Genomic DNA, 20,413 nt, shown 5'->3' on the forward strand with positions numbered 1-20,413 from the left:
CAAGGGTACCACTGAGGCCAAGGCATGGGGTAGGAGAACCCAGGCATCACCCAAGGGGAGGCAACATAGGGAAACTGAGGCTGCTGAGCTTGAGCCGTGACCTGAGGTGGTAAAGGCGCCTGTGGAGGAGAAGCAGGAGGGGAGAACTCTGCTTGCTGCTGTAGCTCAAGTTCACCATCAGTGAAAGCCAGTTCAGGTGGAGAAAGTGGCAGGTCAAGAAAGGAGTCCTCTGTACCTAGGAGCGGAGAGTGAGGCTCAGGTGGCACTAAAAGGTCACTTTGAGTGAGCAGCTGTTGTTCCTGGTCTCTAGGCTGAGCTGAGCCTGCTCTCTGCTCTAGCTCTTTACTAGGAGAGAGTGACAGAGTGTGTCCTGTTGTATTGGCTTGGAGTTGCCCTGCACGGGGTCTGCTGCTGGTGCGCGGGTAGCAGAGTGGCTGGGTGCCGACGCTCTTCTCGGTGCCAAGGCTGATCGCGCTGTCGGCACCGCAGCTATTTTTGTTGCTGAGGCAGAGCGCGCTGGCTGGATCGCGGCCGCTTTTAGCGCTGAAATTGACCAGGCTGAGAGTAGCGCGGCTGTTCTGGGTGTCGGTGCCGAATGCGCTGCCGGCACCGCGGTCGTTGCCGGTGCCAAGGAGGTATGTGGTGCCGGTGCTGTAGCCTGTCTCGGTGCCGAACAGGAGCGAGGGGTCCGCACCGCAGTCGTTTGCGGCGCTGAGGGGACCGAATGAGCAAGTGCCTTCCCAACACGGGAGGTCTGGTCCCTGCCTTTCAGCTCTGTCAGAGCAGTAGCTGAGGCATCAGAAAAGGCTGAAGCAGCTGTACTTCGTGCTGTCAGCACAAGGGGTAGGGATCTCGCCGGAGACCCCTTACCCTTGTTAGAGTCTCGTTTGTGAGAGCTTTTGCGCTTCGTGCCTCCGCTCCAGGGAGGGTGAAGCAACGCTCCCCACTGGTTCCGATCTGGCTGGGGAGCGTGTGGGAGCGGGTTCCACTTTTCCCGTCTCCGACAGTGGGTGCAGGGATTTCTCCATCATAATGATCTTGAGGCGCAGATCCCTGTCACGACGAGCTCTTGATTTGAGGCTCGCACAGTGTTGGCACTTCGCGGGGATGTGGGTGTCCCCGAGGCACTTCACACACTGAGAGTGGCCATCTGAGTCCTGACAGGAGATGCAAGCTCCTGGCATTATGAGTTAGAGATGGGCGAGGAAAGTGTCTCAATGGGAGACAAGCCTGAGGGTTTTTGTTTTTGTTTTTTTAAACTAAGTAACTAACTATGTAACTATACTAAAGGAAAGGAAACAACTGGGAAGTAATTAATAATTATTTTTATGTTTCCTATAGAGATCAGGGAAGAGAAGGCAGCACTACCCCGAGTCCCATCTTCAGCCGAGGACGGTTGAGAAGGAACTGAGGAGGGTGTGGGGCGCACGCACTCAGGAAGGTTCCAACTAGACGGGAGATACCATCTGGGTGCGTGCGCCCCAACCAGGCACTGCTACCGAAAATCTCCGATCAACAGCGCCGGGACGCACCGTCACCTAGAGTGGAGCACCCACAGGGACAGCACTCGAAGAAGAACATGTAGATTCCATTGACTTTCAGGCAAGAAGGCTGGCTAGTTTCTTACCAGCATGGTATCCCAGCATGGAGTTATGTTGGATTAAAATAATAATTAATTAATACATTTATGTTATGGGAGACAGAATGGCCCAGAACAGACCCTGGATTTGGCCTGCCTGTAACAGGGACCTCTGCTCACCCCTCTGCTGCCCCAGTAAAGCACAGGGAGGCTTCTCTTGCTGCAGCACCCGTGGCTTTATTTACACAAGTTCCCACCACCAGTGATACTATTTACAGAGCTTGCAGGCCTGACAATCTCCTCTCCTACATGGAGTCTGCCCTCAGCCTGGAGACTAACCTTCCCCTGGCCATTTCCCCTTCTTCTGGCTGCCAGCCAGCCTGTATAGCCCTTGAACCCTCAGGCCCACAGGTGCAGCCAGTTCTAAAGGCCAGGCACCAGGCTTCTCCCCAGCCCCAATCTATTTCCCCTGATTGGGGCTGGCTGAGCAGGGGCTAATTAGGTGCCTTTGCACCAGCACCCTGCTACACTGCCCATTAGAAAGAAGCAAAGAGTCTTGTGGCACCTTATAGACTAACAGACGTTTTGGAGCATGAGCTTTTGTGGGTGAATACCCACTTCGTCGGATGCATGACTGACATTCTTATCTTGCATTCTTATCTTGCTTGTTTTCCTTTCATATGTTACAAGTGGAATGAATAGGTCTATTGGAGCCTGTCATGCCCCAGTGATTTTAGAATGGTTATGTTAAAGAAGGAATAGGTAATAAAATGTGGACGTGATAAGAAACATGTTAAGTGAAATGGAGTGTGATTGTGGTTGTCTGTTTGCATGAGTAATGGAAGGTTGAGGCGCCAGCCTTAGAATCATAATAAACTACAGGACTGTTTAGCCAAAGAATATGCTAGGGGATAACCCTGAGGACACACCAGAATCCACCCCCAACTGCCCCAAGGACATGGGGGGCCAAAGAACTGAAGAGAACCACCATTGCTGGGCCATCTGTGTGATTGACTATCACTTCAAACGTGAGAACAGCGTGACAAGGCAAACCCCATGGACTTGTATGAGGATGGATCCCTATAAAGACAGACCCTAAAGACTTTGGGTCTGGTTATGCAACCAACTTCCAGGGGCATTGGATGCGCATCTGACAAGTCCCGGCTCCACCCTCGTGTCCAGGCCACCTGGCCAGTGACTTGGCACAAGCAACTTCTAGGCTGGTAACTATAATAACAACCTTGCAGAACTTGTGTGTGTGTGTGAATGAATGTGTGAGTGAATGTTGTAGCTAAAACTGATTGCTTACTCTGATTCTTTCTGTACTCACAATAAACATGGCATATTGCCTTATCCCCTGAATAAGATCCTGCTGCTTTTCATTTTCTAAGTATAACTCTTCCTGTGCAGCCGGCGCCCACCGGAGGAATCATAGAATCATAGAATATCAGGGTTGGAAGGGACCTCACGAGGTCATCTTAGTCCAACCCCCTGCTCTAAGCAGGACCCAACTAAATTATCCCAGCCAGGGCTGTCAAGCCTGACCTTAAAAACCTCTAAGGAAGGAGATTCCACCACCTCCCTAGGTAACCCATTCCAGTGCTTCACCACCCTCCTAGTGAAAAAGTTTTTCCTAATATCCAACTTAAACCTCCCCCACTGCAACTTGAGACTATTACTCCTTGTTCTGTCATCTGCTACCACTGACAACAGTCTAGATCCATACTTTTTGGAATGCCCTTTCAGGTAGTTGAAAGCAGCCATCAAATCCCCCCCTCATTCTTCTCTTCTGCAGACTAAACAATCCCAGTTCCCTCAGTCTCTCCTCATAAGTCATGTGCTCCAGACCCCTAATCATTTTTGTCACCCTCCGCTAGACTCTTTCCAATTGTTCCACGTCCTTCTTGTAGTGTGGAGCCCAAAACTGCACACAGTACTCCAGATGAGGCCTCACCAGTGCCGAATAGAGGGGAATGATCACGTCCCTCGATCTGCTGGCAATGCCCCTACTTATACAGCCCAAAATGACATTAACCTTGGCAACAAGGGTACACTGTTGACTCATATCCAGCTTTTCTTCCACTATAACCCCTAGGTCCTTTTCTGCAGAACTGCTTCCTAGCCATTTGGTCCCTAGTCAGTAACAGTGAATGGGTTTCTTCCGCCCTAATACAGGACTCTGCACTTGTCCTTTTTGAACCTCATCAGATTTATTTTGGCCCAATCCTCTAATTTGTCTAGGTCCCTCTGTATTCTATCCCTACCCTCCAGCGTATCTACCACTCCTCCCAGTTAGTGTCATCTGCAAACTTGCTGAGGGTGCAGTACACGCCAACCACCAGATCATTAACAAATGATATTGAACAAAACTGGCCCCAGGACCGACCCTTGGGGCACTCTGCTTGATACCGGCTGCCAACTAGATATGGAGCCAATGATCACTTCCCGTTGAGCCCAACGATCTAGCCAGCTTTCTATCCACCTTATAGTCCCTTCATCCAGCCCATATTTCTTTAACTTGCTGGCAAGAATACTGTGGGAGACCGTATCAAAGGCTTTGCTAAAGTCAAGGAATAATACGTCCACTGCTTTCCCCTCATCCACAGAGCCAGTTATCTCATCATAGAAGGCAATTAGGTTAGTCAGGCATGATGTGCCCTTGGTGAATCCATGAAAAATGGGTTTGCAACTAAATGACATTTTTCATGGAAAGTGTCCCCTTTCTGCAGAAAACTCTGACTTTCTGTGGAAAAAAACACCAAAAACCATAATGTTTTTCAGTGGGTTTTTCCAATTTAAAGTTTAAATTCTCCACTGAGAATTAAATGTATTTTTTCCCTTCATTTTCATTACAATTGTTTGCAGGAGGGAAAAAAATTCCAATCAGTTCTAAATATAAGGTTAGATGGACCATTGATTGCATCCAGGGTGGCAGAGACTGGGATATCAGACTGGATGGACCATTGATCAGATCCAGCTTGGCAATTCTTCGTGTGTAGCATGTGATTGTGAGTAAGATCACATTCTTTAGTTCCTCCACATCCCTGGGTTTCTAGTATTTATTGCCAACATTCCTCAAACACACTATACAGTTCATCCGACGGTGGAGCTCGGTCCTGTCATACCTGCTCCCCTCGGTGGCCCACGCACACAATGCCACCTCCTTGCCCAGCCTCCCTTACCCTTATGTTAGGGCTGGGGTGGCTGGAGGAGGAAGTGGTGTAGCTAGATATTTGCCCATGGATAGGTCCCTTGGACTGGGAGAGTTCTCCACTAGCTATCTCCGGCCAGCCACATAGCACAAGGTGGACTTAGCAGACTGGAGAGCGTACTGCTGCATCTTTGAAGGAGATATAGCAGGAGATTATCCCTAAACATGAACAAAAGCCCACAATAGCTCCACAAGCTGATACCACCTTGGACAAGAGATTGAGCTGAATTTGTGAACTGGCTGCTTCTTCTATGGGTAACAACTAAGACTTCCCCTTATCTTCCTTCATGGGGAAAATTGGCCTGATTCTCCTCTCCTCGCTGCTGTGTAAATCAGGAGTGACCCTGGAATTATGCCGGTGTAAAGAAGCACCCAGTTAGCCTCCTGGCGAGCGATCAGAAGGCGTGGGCTGACCTTTCTGTGACGGTGCTGATAATTCCCTGGTGAGGAAAGCCAGAGGGGATGGGGATGATTTGTGGGCATGACCCGCGTGTGGGTCTCGGGGGAAGAGCAGGTTAGGAAAGGCATCGCCTATCACACAGTGCTGACGTAGAGGGAGATTGTGGTTAGGCACCTTCGCCCATAGTCCCTGCAGTGTATCAGCAGCAGGCCTAGGCCCGGATTCCCAATTCCCCAGCCCTCTTTACACCACTCTAGTGCTGAGAAGGGAGACAAATAGCCTGAGTCGCATTATGCTGAGGCTCCTTTATTCCACTTTGGCAGCATAAAGAGGCCTTAAAGGGTGGTGTGAAGGGACCTTAGCACAGTCAGATCCAAGCGGAACACGAAAGCCAGTTCCCGAGGCATGCCAGAGCCAGCTGCTTCAGACACACCTTTGCAAACGTCTCTATTGACAAGTCCAGATGAGATTTTCCGTCATGCACCCGGCACCACTGAACTCATCTGCAATGAGTTCACAGGTGCTCATCCCTGGAGCACCCTACGTGAAGGAACACACGTTTGTGTGCTAAGCTATGACCTGTTACGGAGTAACTGGCCAGCCCAGTCCAATGCAGGGAAGGGAAATGGGGTGGGATCCACCGCAGCTCAGGTGGCTTTTAAAGATCACTAGGAGAGAAAGAGAAAGACAAAAATTAGTCCCTCCTGCTGGGTCACAGAGTGGATTAAGATTGACAGCACTTTGCATCCAACCACCTCAAAATATTTGATGAGGCTCCCTCCAGCAAACAGGAATGAAATCCAGGGTCATCGAGAACCCCAGAGTCCTTACAATGACTGAGAGCATCTGCCCCAGCCCCGCACCTTGCTCTGGGGCCATAAAGGTGACACAAGAAGAATTGCCCCAGGGAAGGAGCAGTGTAGGGCTGGCAGGGGCAGACCTGTGCTGTCCACCTCATAAGCCCCAGAGTATAGGTCATCCCAGGGATGGGGCGAGAGGGGTAGTTTTCACAGTCTGTGGCCCTGCAGCAATTCTGGGCTGATCCAGGCTGTGAAGCAGCCCTGTTATAAACCAAAGCAGCCCGTGGCTTCTCTAATATATGCCAGGGGCTGAAGCAGAAGCAGAGCAAAGGAGGCGCAGACCAGAATCAGAGCCATTGTCTTTATGCCAACAAAAGTGGCACTGCAGGTAGCCATGGCCAGTAGTTTCCATATCACAGGTGCTAAGTGGGGGCGGGGGGTTCCTAGTTGCCAGCCCTGAAAGTTCCTTCTGGGATTCAAGGGTACGTCTACACTGCAATTGGGAGAGGTGACTGCAGCATGGGTAGGGCTATCTGAGCTAGTTTTGATCAGGATGGTGGCACCGGCTAGCTGTCTGACCACTAGCCTGTCTCTGACCCTAGATAGGTGCTCGAGCAGTTAGTCCAGGCTATTTTTACAGTCACTGCCATTTTTAGCAAGCTAAGTCAATCCAAGCCAGCTCAGGTACACGTAAACGAGCTGCAATAACACCTGATTGCAGTGTAGACATACCCTAAGAGTCAATCTGGGGTCTTTCCTTCTTGGGCACCAATGCCAGCATAACACCGACAGACCCCTGTCCTCAGTGGGCTGGATCAAACCTGGGATCTCTGGAGTTTAGTGCATGAGCTTCTACTGCATTAGTTAAAAGCCATATGGCCCTTAGCTAAGGCTGTAGAGCAGACTCATTAATCTCTCTCTAAGTGGTTTTGGTGCCACTAGATGGGATAGAGCACCACACCCAAGAGGTGTGTGGGTTACACCAGCAGTACAGGTTCATCAAGGCTGGCTTCACCGTCGGGGAACCAGTTCAACCCTATTGGATACAGGGGGGTTGCACAGGCACGAGTGGTTAGAACAAGAACAGGACCATCTCACTCTTTCAGGGCCGCATTGGATCTACAGGGCCAATGGGAGGAACTGCAATTTTGTAGGGCTGGTTGAAATTTTGCCGTCAAAGCTGTCGTGCCAACAGACAACCAACAAAGTTTTCACTTTAAATGATCATTTTCAAGGAGAGCATCAGCTTTCCTTGAACATTTTTGACTTTTTTCATCCAAAAATCATTAGTGGATCCTCCAAGCACTGAACATTCTGTTAACAAGCCTGGATGGTTTTCTAAAAGATCTGCTCTAACAGGAATTCTTTCAAGGCAGGTCTCTGGCCTGTGTTACACAGGTGGCAGGACTAGATGATCACAATGGCTCCTCTTGGCCTTGGAATGTATGGAATCTATGAACCAAGCCAACCACATGATCACACCTGTGGAGAGTGAATAGCCAGGCTGTCTATAAGCAGCCCTCTGAAGAGCCACTTACCCTCTTGAGAGTTCTCGTGCCCTCCAAGCTTCAAACACGTCCGTGATGTTCCCCAAAACCTGCCCGCTGGGCAGCCGCAGGTCGTCGGAGATGTCGCCATTGAAGTTCCCACAAGGTGCACACAGCTTGTTAGCCAGGCTCTCGTTGACTGTCACCGTCACCTCCCCGCTCGGGCTGAACAGAATCTTTATTCTAGAGCCCTGGACAATCATGATGGTGCCCTGAGACTCACTGACAGACAAGGTTTCGGATACATTCACTGGGAGCTGCCTTTGGTACCCTCTCACCTGGAAGGCACAGACAAGGAGGTCAGAGAAAACCTGGGCGCCATGGGAGGGAGTGAGACAGAGCTAGGCTATGGACCCCAGTACAAGGCAATGGCGTCTGGAATCGCTGGGTCAGATTTTGCTCTCAAACAAGTGTAAAACCTGAGTAAATCCATTGCAGTCAGGGGAGTAACTCTGGATTGAGACTGATGTAACTGGGAGCAGGATCTGCCCCTCCACTTTGGGAGATGAGCCTATCTCTTTCCCATTCTTCTTCTCCTCATTGCATGGTGTGACTAAGGAAGTCATCTCTCCTTTTTTCTGACCCTAACATGGTCTTCGTTAGCTCACGTTTCCGTAATTAGTGGCATTGTTTCTATTGCAACAGCACCCGGAATCCCAGGGGTGGTTCAGGACCTCTTTGTGCCAAGGGCTGTCAAACACAGACCAAAAGCACAGTCTTCACCCCAACGAGCTTACAGCCGAATGCTTTATTTTCAGTAAGAAGAAATGTGGGTCAGATCTAATCATATTGACTGCGAAGGGCAGTAAATTGGGTCCATCACTCAACTGAGGCAGAGAGATCCAGCCCAGAACAACTATTCGACTGGTTCTCAGGAAACCTGTGTTCTGTGCATGGCTCTCTTACTGACTTCCTGTGTGGTGTTGGTCCATGTATCCTTTATCTCCCTTTGTGTCTATTTAGTTGTATGCTCTGTGTGATAGAGACACTGATCTCAGGGGAGCAGGGACTGTCTCTTTCTGTGTCTGGGCAGCGCCCGGCACAATGGGCTCCTGATCTCAGGGGGGCAGGGACTGTCTCTCGCTGTGTCTGGGCAGTGCCCGGCACAATGGGGCCCTGATCTCAGGGGAGCAGGGACTGTCTCTCGCTGTGTCTGGGCAGTGCCCGGCACAATGGGGCCCTGATCTCAGGGGGGCAGGGACTGTCTCTCGCTGTGTCTGGGCAGTGCCCGGCACAATGGGGCCCTGATCACAGTTGGGGCCCCGTTATGCTGCCATACTTGGGTGTCCTGATTTCCAGTTTCTCACCCCCCTACTTTAACAGAAATAATAATAATAACTGGTACAGAGAATATAAAGCTCCCTCGGAACATATTTCTTCAGTCATTAGAACCAAACTCAAAGCAGGTTTGTTTTAAAGTCTGTAAATACACAGATTAGAGCTGGAGGGGGGTGGAATGGTTTTCCAGTATTGCCACAAGTTTTTGAGAGTTTGAAATTTTTTCTCATCCTGAATCAGTATGGGAAGTCTTCAAAAACTTTGCGAACCAAAAATCTGAATTTTTTTGTTTGTTTGTTTCAGGCCAATTAAAATGTTCCATTTCAGTAAAGTTGTGTCGTTTCTATTTTGACTTTTTCCTTTTAACTTTGTTTTTAGACTAATTCGTTTAAAATTTGAAATACAAAGTTATTCTGAAATGGAAAACCATTGAAATGTTTCATTTTAAGCATCTGGGAACTCCTTTTTCTGAGTTTTTTTCCACTTAGGAGCTTTGTCAAACCCAAGCTTGTTTCACAAAAAGTTTTGGGTTCAATGAACAGGCATCTTTTGTCCAAAAAATGATTTGTCAAAAATCCTGCCCATAACACAGATATGCATTTTTCATCCTTGTTTCTGGCTGAGACCAGGACTAGATCTACTCAAATCATCATCGTCCTGATCCACAGATCTCACACGGTTTACAAAGGTGAGTGTCAACATTCTGTTAACATTCATCCCAGTGGTCATGTGGTTAAATACCCTGGTGACGGTCTTTTGCTCACCACAGCTTCCTACAGCTACTGCAGGTGAGACTGCTGGCATGTCGGGAACAGCCTTGCTATTAGTGGCAGTGCAAACTCACCATTAGAGGAGGAGGTTAGGGTCTCCCAGCTCTGTGTGGTGCTTAATTCACTGGCTAGATGAGTAGGCTAAAATTCAGAATGCATGGGTTTTAGTCCCACCACTGGGAGAGGAGTGGGGTCTAGTGGATTACAGGAGGAGTGAGCTGGGAGCCAGGACTCCTGGGTTCTTGCTCTTGGAAGGGAATAGGGTCTAGTGGGTTTGAGTGGGGGGCTGGGAGTTTGGCTTGATCTGTGGCTCTGAGAGAGAAGTAGGGTCTAATGGGAGTGAGCTGGGAGCCAGGACTCCTGGGTTCTATCCCTGGGTCTAGAGGTTAGAGCAGGGTCCTAACAGGAATCCTGCACTCTATTCCCAACTCAGTCATTGACTCACCATATGACTTTGGGCAGATCACTTCCCTTCAATAAAGAAGGGATCTTAACAGTGACTCACCCCCTCCCCCTTGGTTTAGGGTGTGCTAACCCAGCCTCCTCTTACCCAAATCTCCTTTTTCTTATTGACATGGATCAGATCCTCCTCGAAGAAAACGGAGATGCCATCAGGAACGGCCACGCCACCTTCTCTGAACACACTGACCACCATCCGGAACCAGGGGAGGTCGACCCCTTCACAGAGGGAAGACACCTCGTAGGGCCCATCAAGGAGGACTTCCCTCTTGACACCATCAAAGGAGGTGAACCATATTCCTTGGGCCAGTGTGCACCGGCCCACCTGCTTCACGCAGCTGCGCACCCCATTCCTGAGCATGCATTTCTCCTCTTCGGAACAGTTTGTTTCTTCACAGATGACCTCGCCTGAAGCGTGGCAAGTGCATTTCTCGGAACAGTTGCTGGAGACAAAGCTCTCCCCGGCCTTCAGGGAAATATCCAGACAAACAACTTTGTTAAGTGAATGCAAAAGGAATCACACCTCGGCAGGAGGGACTGGAAGCAGCAATATATAGAGCTATGGGAAAGCCCCGCCATGAGAGGATCAACGGAGAGAAGATGTCAAAGACCTTCCAGAAGCAATAGCTCAGCAAGGCTGATCACAGAGAGAAAGAGCAGGTGGATACAGCAGAGATGAAGAAAGCAAGGTGTGGGATTGACCGGTCTCCACACTGAGGTCTAATAACACCAAGCCCCAACACCTAGCAACATCCCCTGCCCAAGGGCTGACAACAAGGGGGGCAGCTGCAGTGCTGATTTTCATGTGAAAGGCAGATTTGCTGACCAGAAATTAGGCTTAGTCCCACCAACACTTTTCTTTACACACAGTCGATGCTCTTGTTTCCCAGGAGCCAGACTGGAGGGGAAGAGCCTCATATTTCACTTGCTGCCCCCCTGAACTAAGGCTGGATCAGAGCTGGTCCCCTGAAGGGGACAGGCCCCATCTCTCATTCCCCATCCACCTAAGCCAACCAATCCCCCCACCCTGGGCTGGATCAGAGTCAGATGCCCCTAGAAGAAGAAAGGCCCTGTGTCCCATTTCCCCAACCCACTAAGCCAGGCAGTCCCTCTGACCTGGGGCTGGCTCAGAGCTGGCACCCCTAGAAGAGCGAGGCCCTGTGTGCCATCCCCTGTCCCCCTAAGCCAGCCAGTCCTCCTAGCCTGGGTCTGGATCAGAGTTAAACCCCCTGGAGGGGAAAGACCCGTTTCCCTACTTTACACTTGCCCAGTCTCCAACGTGCTGGACAGTTTCATTCCCTCATGGTATTTCCTTCCAACTCTGTTTTACAATCTCCTGCAAACAAGCTTCATCTCAATACCTGGCTATCTGGATACCTGTCTGATCTGAGCCCATGCTCAGCACTTTCTGGGAATCACGTTATATCCCAGGTTACTGGTCAGTTCCTTAGATCAAGCCACCGAGGCTGCTTAGTGAGGTCCATAAACTGTGAGCATCTTTGCTCAAGTCTGCCCTGCAGGGGCAATTACACAGAACCAATTAAACTCTCAAAGACCTGACACCCCCATGGGATACTCTGACCTCAGTGTAAAGCTGGGAAAAGATCTTCTGGGAGCAGCCTTTGCTTTGGTTATTCCAAAGGCCTGTTCTGGAATATAGAAGACCATCACTGTTCTCAGTGGTGGCAGATGGCAGAACAAGAAGCAATGGTCTCAAGTTGCAGTGCGGGAGGTCTACGTTGGATATTAGGAAAAAACTATTTCACTAGGAGGGTGGTGAAGCACTGGAATGGGTTCCCTAGGGAGGTTGTGGAATCTCCTTCCTTAGAGGTTTTTAAGGCCTGGCTTGACAAAGCCCTGGCTGGGATGATTTAGTTGGATTTGGTCCTGCTTTGAGCAAGGGGTTGGACTAGATGACCTCTTGAGGTCTCATCCAACCCTGATCTTCTATGATTCTATGATCCCTTTAATAGAAATGGTGGGCCCCACTTTTTGTATGCACAGCTGCCATTGACTGCAGTGGAAGTCACACGGCTGACCCTGAGGGCAAGATTTGGCTTTAAGTTTTAGGTATAGCCTCATAGTAGGATACAGGACATGCCATTATATAGTCACTCTAACCCCCATTGGGAATCCCATTGCCAGAGGAGAATGGCAGAATCTGGGAGAACAGACGGACCAATAACCCAGCACCCACCTTGATGTAGCGTCCATTGTGCACACAGCCACACCTGTCCATGGAGACGCATGCCTCCCCATCGGACACATATTCTGGATCACACCAGCAGCCTTCAAAGCACTTCCCGGTGCACTGGGCAGGGGCAAACAAGCTGGCACAGGTGAAATCGCAGGATCTGGTACACAGCTCATAGTGGCTGTTAGCCGGGCAGGCAAGGGCTGGAAGGACAGAAGTAAATTACGACCATCACAGACAGAAAGCCAAGTTAAGCTGAGGTCTCCCACTTAAATAAACAGAAGCTCCTACTTAGCCTAGAAGTCTGAGAGGCATTGTGGAGGTTGGATAGCACAAGAACCACAGCAGCTATGGGTTAATGAAGTACAGATTGTAGATTGTCCTATTGACTTACGGCAGAAGGAGGCAGTTCTCCAGGTCTCGATCTTGGCCCCAGCTGCCTGGCACGTGGCCACATAGGCCTGCAGGCTCTGGCAGAGGGTCTCTCCCCTTCCGTTGGTGGCACACATGTCATAGAGACAGTGGTTGAAATACTCAACAGGACTGACTATTGAGTGACAGTCTCTAAAGGGACCCAAGTTGGCTGTGATCAGCCCACAGGAGCTCTCAGTCTGGTACGGCGCTGTCTGGGCTGCATCACAGATGGGGCACTTCTCACCACAGCCATCAGAGCATATGGCATCCTCAACAGGCACCTTCCAGAAGGCAACAAATTCATCCACACTCTGGGTACTCTTCACACCGGGCAGTAGGAAATCATCGTTCTTGTCATCGTTAAAGTTGCCACACAAGCCGCACACATGTCCCTTATAAGTGCTGGGGACGGACAGTAGGAGGTTGGAGGCAGTGTCGTAAAAGACTTCAAGGCCAGAGGCTGACTGGACAATGATGTTGTTCCCCTCTTGGTTGATCCAAAGTTTCCCATTGTCCATAGTCAGCGGTAGGGTGTAGAACTCACCACCCACCTGTGCCAATGAGAGGGAAATTCACCCATCACTGGTGGAGACTCAGCAGTGGTGTCCTGGTTACACACACACACACACACACACACACACACACACACACACACACACACACACACACACACACACACACACACACACACACACACACACACACACACACACACACACACACACACACACAGCTATGTAAGACTAATCGCAAACAGGGACTTACCACAACCGTCCACTTCCTCCCCTTCTCTATGGTGATGGTGTAATCATGCAGGGACACCACCACCGTCCTTGTCACAGCCATGTGGCCACTGCCAGGGCTCTCATTCTCCACCACCACGGAGAAGTTTCCCAGTCCAGAGTCTCTGCTGCACACCTTGGCTAAGGTGTAAGTGCAGGAGCCCTGGAAGTCAAAGGCCCGTCCGTCAAAGGAGATGTAGTGAGGTCCGCTGGATGTGACGCATGTTCCATATCCTGTGGCATGGCAGCCCAGGACTCCGTTCTTCACCCTGCACTCCTCATTGGCTCCACAGGAGGCCTCCTGGCATGCAACGATCCCATTGTCTTTGCACAGGCAGCGTTCCTGGCAGGAGGCGCTGGGGTAGAACTCCTCTCCCTTCTTGTAATACATGGCCTGGTGAACACAACCACACTGCGTGACGGGGATGCACTTGTCACCACTCAGGGTGAATCCAGCATCACAGAAACACCCTTCGGCACAGGGCTCCTCACACCGATCTAGAGCCCACAGGTTGTTGCAGTTGGAAGGGCAGCTGATTCCACAGAGTTCGTAGTGAGAGTTAAGGGGGCAGGTCAGTCCTGAAGAAAAAGATCAAAGAGAATTTGAATTTCTGTGAGCGGAGAAATGTGGTTGAACTAACAGGTCATCTTAGTCAATGTTGTTGAAAGTCTCTTTCTTTTCACATCCCTTAGGATATGGTTAGAGCAGGGGACTGGGAATCAGGACTCCTGGTCCTAGTTTCATCTCTGGGAAAAGTATAGTCTAGTGATTAAATTAGGGGAGTGGCCATCAAGACTCTTGGGTTCTATTCCCATCTGTTGGATAAGGGGTCACCTCTTGACTAGAATAGTGGGAGTCTGCATTCATGCATTATGTTGCAAGCAGGAGGGCTCAGAACTCCTGGGTTCTTTTCCTAGCTCTGCCACCTATTTATGGAGGACACCTTTGGCCAAATAATTTGCCAGCTCTTTTCCTAATTTTCCCAGCCAATCAAATGGGGAAAACAATACTTACCTATCTCACAGTGACTTACAAGACTTAATGAATGTTATAAAATGTTTCTACTTCTCTAAATGCCAAAGTATTCATTCAATTTACTTTGGAAAGGCAAAGTATAAGGCTTGGTCTACACTACAGACTTATGTCAGTATAAGTACATCACTCAGGGATGTGGAAAATCCACACCCACACAGTTATACTGACCGAACTCCTGGTGTGGACAGTGCTATGGCGACAGGAGGGCTTGTCCATCTATCAAGGAGGTGGATTAACTACGCCAATGGGAGAAGCTCTCCTGTTGGCACAGGCTGTGTCTTCACTAAGTGCTACAGCGGCACAGCTGCATCTGTGAAGCTGCAGCTCTGTAAATGTAGACAAGCCATGAAAACACCAGGACCAGAAAAGATGAGCTCTAAGAGAAAGTTTACAATCTAGACATTAAGTAACATGACAGAATGAAAAAAATATTTCAGGGACAAAAATTTGAATTGCATGTTGGAAATGTCTAGGTCTAGAATCTGTAACAAAGATATCGCACACTGTAAATTAAAACTCAGAACTGGGTGGGTGAACAATTCTGACCCCACCCTGCAGAGGGCACTGGTGCACATGTGAAGTAGCCAGTCCCTAAAGCAGGGTCCCACAGGCGACACTTACTGCAGAATGAGGCCGATCTCCACTGCCCTATCCGGATGCCCCTGGCCTGGCAGGCTGTCACATAGGCACTGATTGCGCTGCACAGAGTGTCACGATGACCCTTGTACTGGCAGGTGTCAAAGACACAATCATCAAAGAAGGGAGCTGGGTCGATGGCCCCGTGGCACTGTCTGAATGTCTCGTTCTGTTGGGTGAGGACTCCACAGTACTGGTCTCCCTTGTAAGTTTGTTTCTGAGCCTCGCTGCAGAATGAGCAGTCCCCAGTGCAGCTAGACGAGCACCCTGGGATGTCACCAAGCTTCCAGCTGTCGGCGAACTGAATCTCATCAGATGTCTGAGTTCCATTCTTCATGGTCAGATCATCGCTGGGGTCCTGATTGGCATTGCCACAGAGACCGCAGACTGCGTTGGCATACGTATTGGGTATGATGACCCTGGCGTACCTGTACCAGTCAAAGCTCACTCTCAGGTCGAAATTAGTCTGGATAAAGCCATGGACTCCACTGATGTAGGCCTTGAACTTGTGCTGATGGGAGAAGGGCAGGGCCACAAAGACACCATTGACCTGGAAAACATACAGTAGAGATTGTCAAGGATTTCACTCAGTGCACTCAATATGAAAATAATTCCATTTCCACGGAGCAGCCATGGATGGTCTGGCTCCAGAATGTATATTTCTGAATTGGGTGGAGGGTAACCCAGTGCATTAATATTTCATCCCATTGCCCCCTACTATAGCCCTTTCCTTTTCTAAAGCTCCTTCTATCCAAGGAGTGCTACGTAGTTGAAGCATTAAAGACTAGAGCTGGGTGAAAAATCTCACACAAATAATGTACTTGCTCATAAATTCAGTTTTCGTTGACCAGAAACGATTTCTATATTTGATAAAAATTGGAGGGACAGTTGTGGTGGGGAAAAAAATTCAGGCCGGATGCACAAGGGGCCATATGCAGGAGCAGTTTCCTTTATAACCTTTAGCCCAGTCATTAGAACACTCACTCGGGATGTGGCAGACCTGGGTTCAATTCCTACCACTGCCTGACACGGAGCAGGATTGAACTTTGGTCTCACAGTTAGTACCTACTGTTGAAGCTGTTCTACTTTGTATAACTAACTAGTCAATGGAGCAGGAATTTGAATGTGGGTCTCCTCCTGCCCCAGCTGAGTGCTTAACAGCTGGGTATAGAATCATTCTTATTCTTGCTCTCTGGGCCAGGGACTAGTCATGTATTTTATATAAAGTGGAACAGCTTCAAGAGGAGAGGCTGAGGGCATATCTACACTACGGGCGCTATGTGCTGCTGACGTGTCAAGGTCCAGACATGTCCTATGTTGATGGAAGGGGTTTTTCCAATGGAGGTAGGTAATCCAGCTCCCTGAGCAGTGATAGCTACGTTGATGGAAGAATTCTTCTCTCAACCTAGCTGTGTCTACACCAGGGGTTAGATTGGCTTAACTACAGTGCTGGGGGGGCGGGGATTTTTCACACCCCTGTAAGATATAGCTTAAATTGATCTAAATTTTAAGCATAGCCCTGCCCCAGAATATCCCATAGTCCAGTAGCTAGGGAACTCTCCAGCAAATTCAAATTCCTTCTCCCCATCAGACAGAAGGAGGAATGGAATCCAGGTCTTCCACATCCCAGATGAGTGCTCACCCACTGGCCTAAAGGGAGTCATTAGCACCGCTGGTGACTGCATGAACCTAGCCAATCATTTCCTTGGCTTTTTATTGCCCAGAAACAAAACAAAAAGTTTCCTTTCAGGTGGAACAGAATTTTTGTCAATATTTTCAGAACTGGCAGTGTATCAAAGAACCAGTTATTTGCACAGCTCTACTCAAAACTGCCTTGTGACGTGAAGAGATCTTATTACCCTCTTGAGAATTGGGGAAATAGGCCAGGTCTACCCTGTAATCTTACATCGGTATAACTACGTTACTCCGTAGTTGAGTTATTGACATAACTACGTAGAGTTATTGACATAACTCCCATGCTATGTCAATGGGAGGACTTCTCCTGTCAACATAGCCACTGCCTCTTGGGGAGCTGGAATAACTACGCTGACAGGAGAAGCTCTCCCATCAACATAGAAGCGCTACAGCGGTGCAGCTGCATCGGTGCAGTGTTTTAAATGTAGACCTGCTCATAGAGGTACAAAGGTAGGAAGCGACTTGCCCTAGGTTATTAAGATGGTCAGGGGCAGAGAGAGGATTAATCCTAAATGTCTGAATCCCAGCACAAACCACTTCCCTGGAGTAGAATGCTGTAGCTTTAGTTCTTAGCACCGTCTGCTCAAACCCACTAGCCCCCACAGCTGTGATAGAACCTAGGAGTCCTGGCTCCCAGCCCCCCCTGCTCCAACCACTGGACCCCACTTCCCTCACAGAGCCAAGGATGGAATCCAGGAGTCCTGGTTCCCACCCCCCTGCTCCAACCACTAGACCCCACTCTCTCACAGAGCTAAGAAGACAACAAAGAGCCCAGACAAGAGATCACTGAAATGACTTCCTGTGTTCCCCAGTGATCCTGCATCCCTACCTGGATCTTGCGTGGATGTTCCTGGCTCAAGCTGATGGTCACGTTGTAGACCTCTAAGGTCACTGTTTTGGTGAAGGACACGGCCTTGCTGCCTCGGTTGTTGTTCTCCACTTTGACATTGAACGGGGTGAGTGTGGGGTCCTCGGAGCAGAGAGCCGCAAACTGGTAGATGCAGGTGCCCATAAAATCATACTTTTTCCCATCAAAGGTGGTGTAGTGAGGGTCTCCAGTACCTATGCAGGTGGAGTAGCTGATCGCATGGCAGCCACGGATCCCATTGACCATGGAGCATCTTTCTTTGGCCTTGCAACTGGTCTTCCTGCAAACCACTGTGCCCAGGCTGGGGTCACACCTGCACCGAGACTGGCAGTTCTCATCGGCCCAGAACTCCTCACTGGGTTTGTAGTAGCGGCCTTTGTAGTCACAGCCACAGCTCGCCAGGGGGATGCACTTGTCAGTGCTGAGGACGTAACCATCATTACACTGGCAGGTCTCCACGCAGGGCTCCCGGCAGGAGGAGGGGGCAGTTCGGTCAGAGCAGCTGGCTGGGCAGGCGTTTCCACAGGCCTCGTAGTGGCTGTTCTCAGGGCAGGGCAGGGCTGGGACAGGGTTGGAAAGGGGAGATTTAAAAATACAGGAAATAAATGAAACAACCTGCCTAGACGCAGTGAGATCTACAGACAAATTCTTACACGCAGTGCGTTATCCACCCTGCATGAAACAGCCAAAAGGAAAAGGACGATGGAATTAACTTCTGCATTCAGGAACCAAAAGGCCATATATGTCTGCAGCCAAATCTCACAGGCCATGAGTCAATCAGGGTCAGCGCTTGGGTATAAAGAACACTTAGGTCTGCAGGGAGTGCTAGGTAAGAGTACTTTCCCTTGAGTTAGTGCTGACCTTAATGGCACAGTGTGGAGCTAGGGGGTGCTGTTCTGCAAACAAAGGAGACGGATCTGATTAGGAGGTGCTCTCCACTTGAGTCCATGCTGATTCCAATGCCCCAGTGTTGCACTAGTGGGCACTGTGCTTCAGGGAGTGGGGTGGAAGGCTCAGTAGGGGATGCTCACTCCTTGGAATCAGTGCTGACTCCAATTCTCAAGGGTGACACTAGGGGGCGTTGTGCTGCAAGGAGCGGAGTAGGGAGCTCAATAGGTGGTGCTCAGAGTCAGCGTTGATCCCTATGCCCAAGAAACCCAGCCATTCACAACCCTATGCTCAGGTCATTCACCGTCCTTTCCACCGATGGAGTGAACAGATGGGCTACTGGAACTGAGCTGAAACCAGATTTACCATTTCATGGGAAATATCAAGATTTTGGATTTTCTTCTGTTCCAAAAGGGAATGGAAATGAAATTCCTGTCCCAGACATTGTTGCAAGTAAATTGAAGTGTTTTATTTTGATAAAATCAAAACACTACTTTCTGATTTCAATCTTATAAAACTTTTTAAAAATGTTTTATATATCTAAAAATAATTAATGTTGTTGACAACAGTTGTTTCAAAATGAAAAATTGAAATGTTCCATTCTGAAATGTTACTGAAACGCTTTGTCTCACACTTCTTGAAATTAAATTTTGTCAAAATCTGAACTTTTTTCTAAAATTTTGAATTTGACAAGAATGGCATTTTTCCTCAAAACTCCGGAGGAATGAAAAACGTCCAGGTTTCTCTACTGACTAGCCCAATCATGCCCGTGCCAGTAAGGACACCAAGCTGTCAGACTCACCGCAGCCAGATGGCATCCTCCAGTCATAGACGGTAACCCCATGGTCTCTGCAGCTTGCTGCATAGGCCTCCAGCGCCTGGCACAAGATTCTCGTAGCGCCCCTATTCAGACACACGTCATAGATGCAGCTATCAAAGAACTCACTGGAGTTCACTCTGGAGTGACACTCTCTGAAGGGCCCTCTCGGTGCTTTGCTGATCAACCCACAGTGACTGTCGCCCCCGTACAGCTTCCTTGTGCTCTCATCACATGTCAGGCAGTTCTCTTGGCAGGAATCCCAGCAAAAAGGATCCTGGTCTTGGACTTTCCAACTAGCAGCCCAGCCCACGATGGAGGAGACTCTGGTGCCGCTGGCTGATGTCATGTCATCTTCAGGGTTCTGGTTGAAGTTCCCACATAGGCCACACGTGGCCCCATAATAGCTGCTGGGGAGGGTGATCACCAGATGCCAGTCCCAGTTGTATGCCACCTGGAGACCAAAGTCTGTCTGCAGGATGGCGCGGAAGCCGCTCTGGTACACTCTGATTTTACCGTCTGAGAGTGTCACTGGGAGACTGGTGATGACGCCGTTTAGCTAGAGACAAGGACAGGATGGGGTGTTATTGCTCTGTCATCCTAACTTGTTCTCATTGAATATGTCACCTCACCACTCATTTCGACTGTACCTCATTGTCATTCAAACCAGTAGCATGTACAATAAGGGGGCCAAATCCTTCATCATAAGAACATAAGAACGGCCATACTGGGTCAGACCAGGTCCATCGAGCCCAGTATCCTGTCTTCCGACAGTGGCCATTGCCAGGTGCCCCAGACGGAATGAACAGAACAGGTTCTCATCAAGTGATCCATCTCCTGTCGCCCATTCCCAGCTTCTGGCAAACAGAGGCTAGAGACACCATCTCTGTTCATTCTGACTAATAGCCATCACTTTTTACCCATTCCTTACTCAGGAAGAACCAGTGAAATCAATGCAAGTTGGCTTGAATATGTTAAGAACAGGTTCAACAAACACCTGTCAAGGATGGTCTAGCTGAGAGATGCACTTAGATGACCT

At 49.4% G+C, this 20,413-nt stretch overlaps 1 protein-coding gene across 1 annotated transcript in view; it reads right to left on the reverse strand.

Moving 5' to 3' along the window:
- Positions 1 to 5,480: 5,480 nt before the first annotated feature.
- The window catches only part of LOC123351479 (IgGFc-binding protein-like), a 61,508-nt gene continuing 46,575 nt past the window's right edge, over positions 5,481 to 20,413 (reverse strand). Inside the window, exons 11-19 of the mRNA XM_044990865.1 lie at positions 19,360 to 19,933; positions 17,631 to 18,229; positions 15,092 to 15,656; positions 13,418 to 14,013; positions 12,633 to 13,203; positions 12,242 to 12,441; positions 10,136 to 10,510; positions 7,529 to 7,815; positions 5,481 to 5,858 (exon numbers count right to left, since the gene is read on the reverse strand). Coding sequence (XP_044846800.1) covers positions 5,849 to 5,858; positions 7,529 to 7,815; positions 10,136 to 10,510; positions 12,242 to 12,441; positions 12,633 to 13,203; positions 13,418 to 14,013; positions 15,092 to 15,656; positions 17,631 to 18,229; positions 19,360 to 19,933 — 3,777 coding nt within the window. The 3' untranslated portion in view covers positions 5,481 to 5,848. The remainder of the gene's footprint in view (positions 5,859 to 7,528; positions 7,816 to 10,135; positions 10,511 to 12,241; positions 12,442 to 12,632; positions 13,204 to 13,417; positions 14,014 to 15,091; positions 15,657 to 17,630; positions 18,230 to 19,359; positions 19,934 to 20,413) is intronic.

Source organism: Mauremys mutica, chromosome 17 (genome assembly GCF_020497125.1).
Source record: "Mauremys mutica isolate MM-2020 ecotype Southern chromosome 17, ASM2049712v1, whole genome shotgun sequence".
NCBI classification, from domain to species: Eukaryota; Metazoa; Chordata; order Testudines; family Geoemydidae; genus Mauremys; species Mauremys mutica.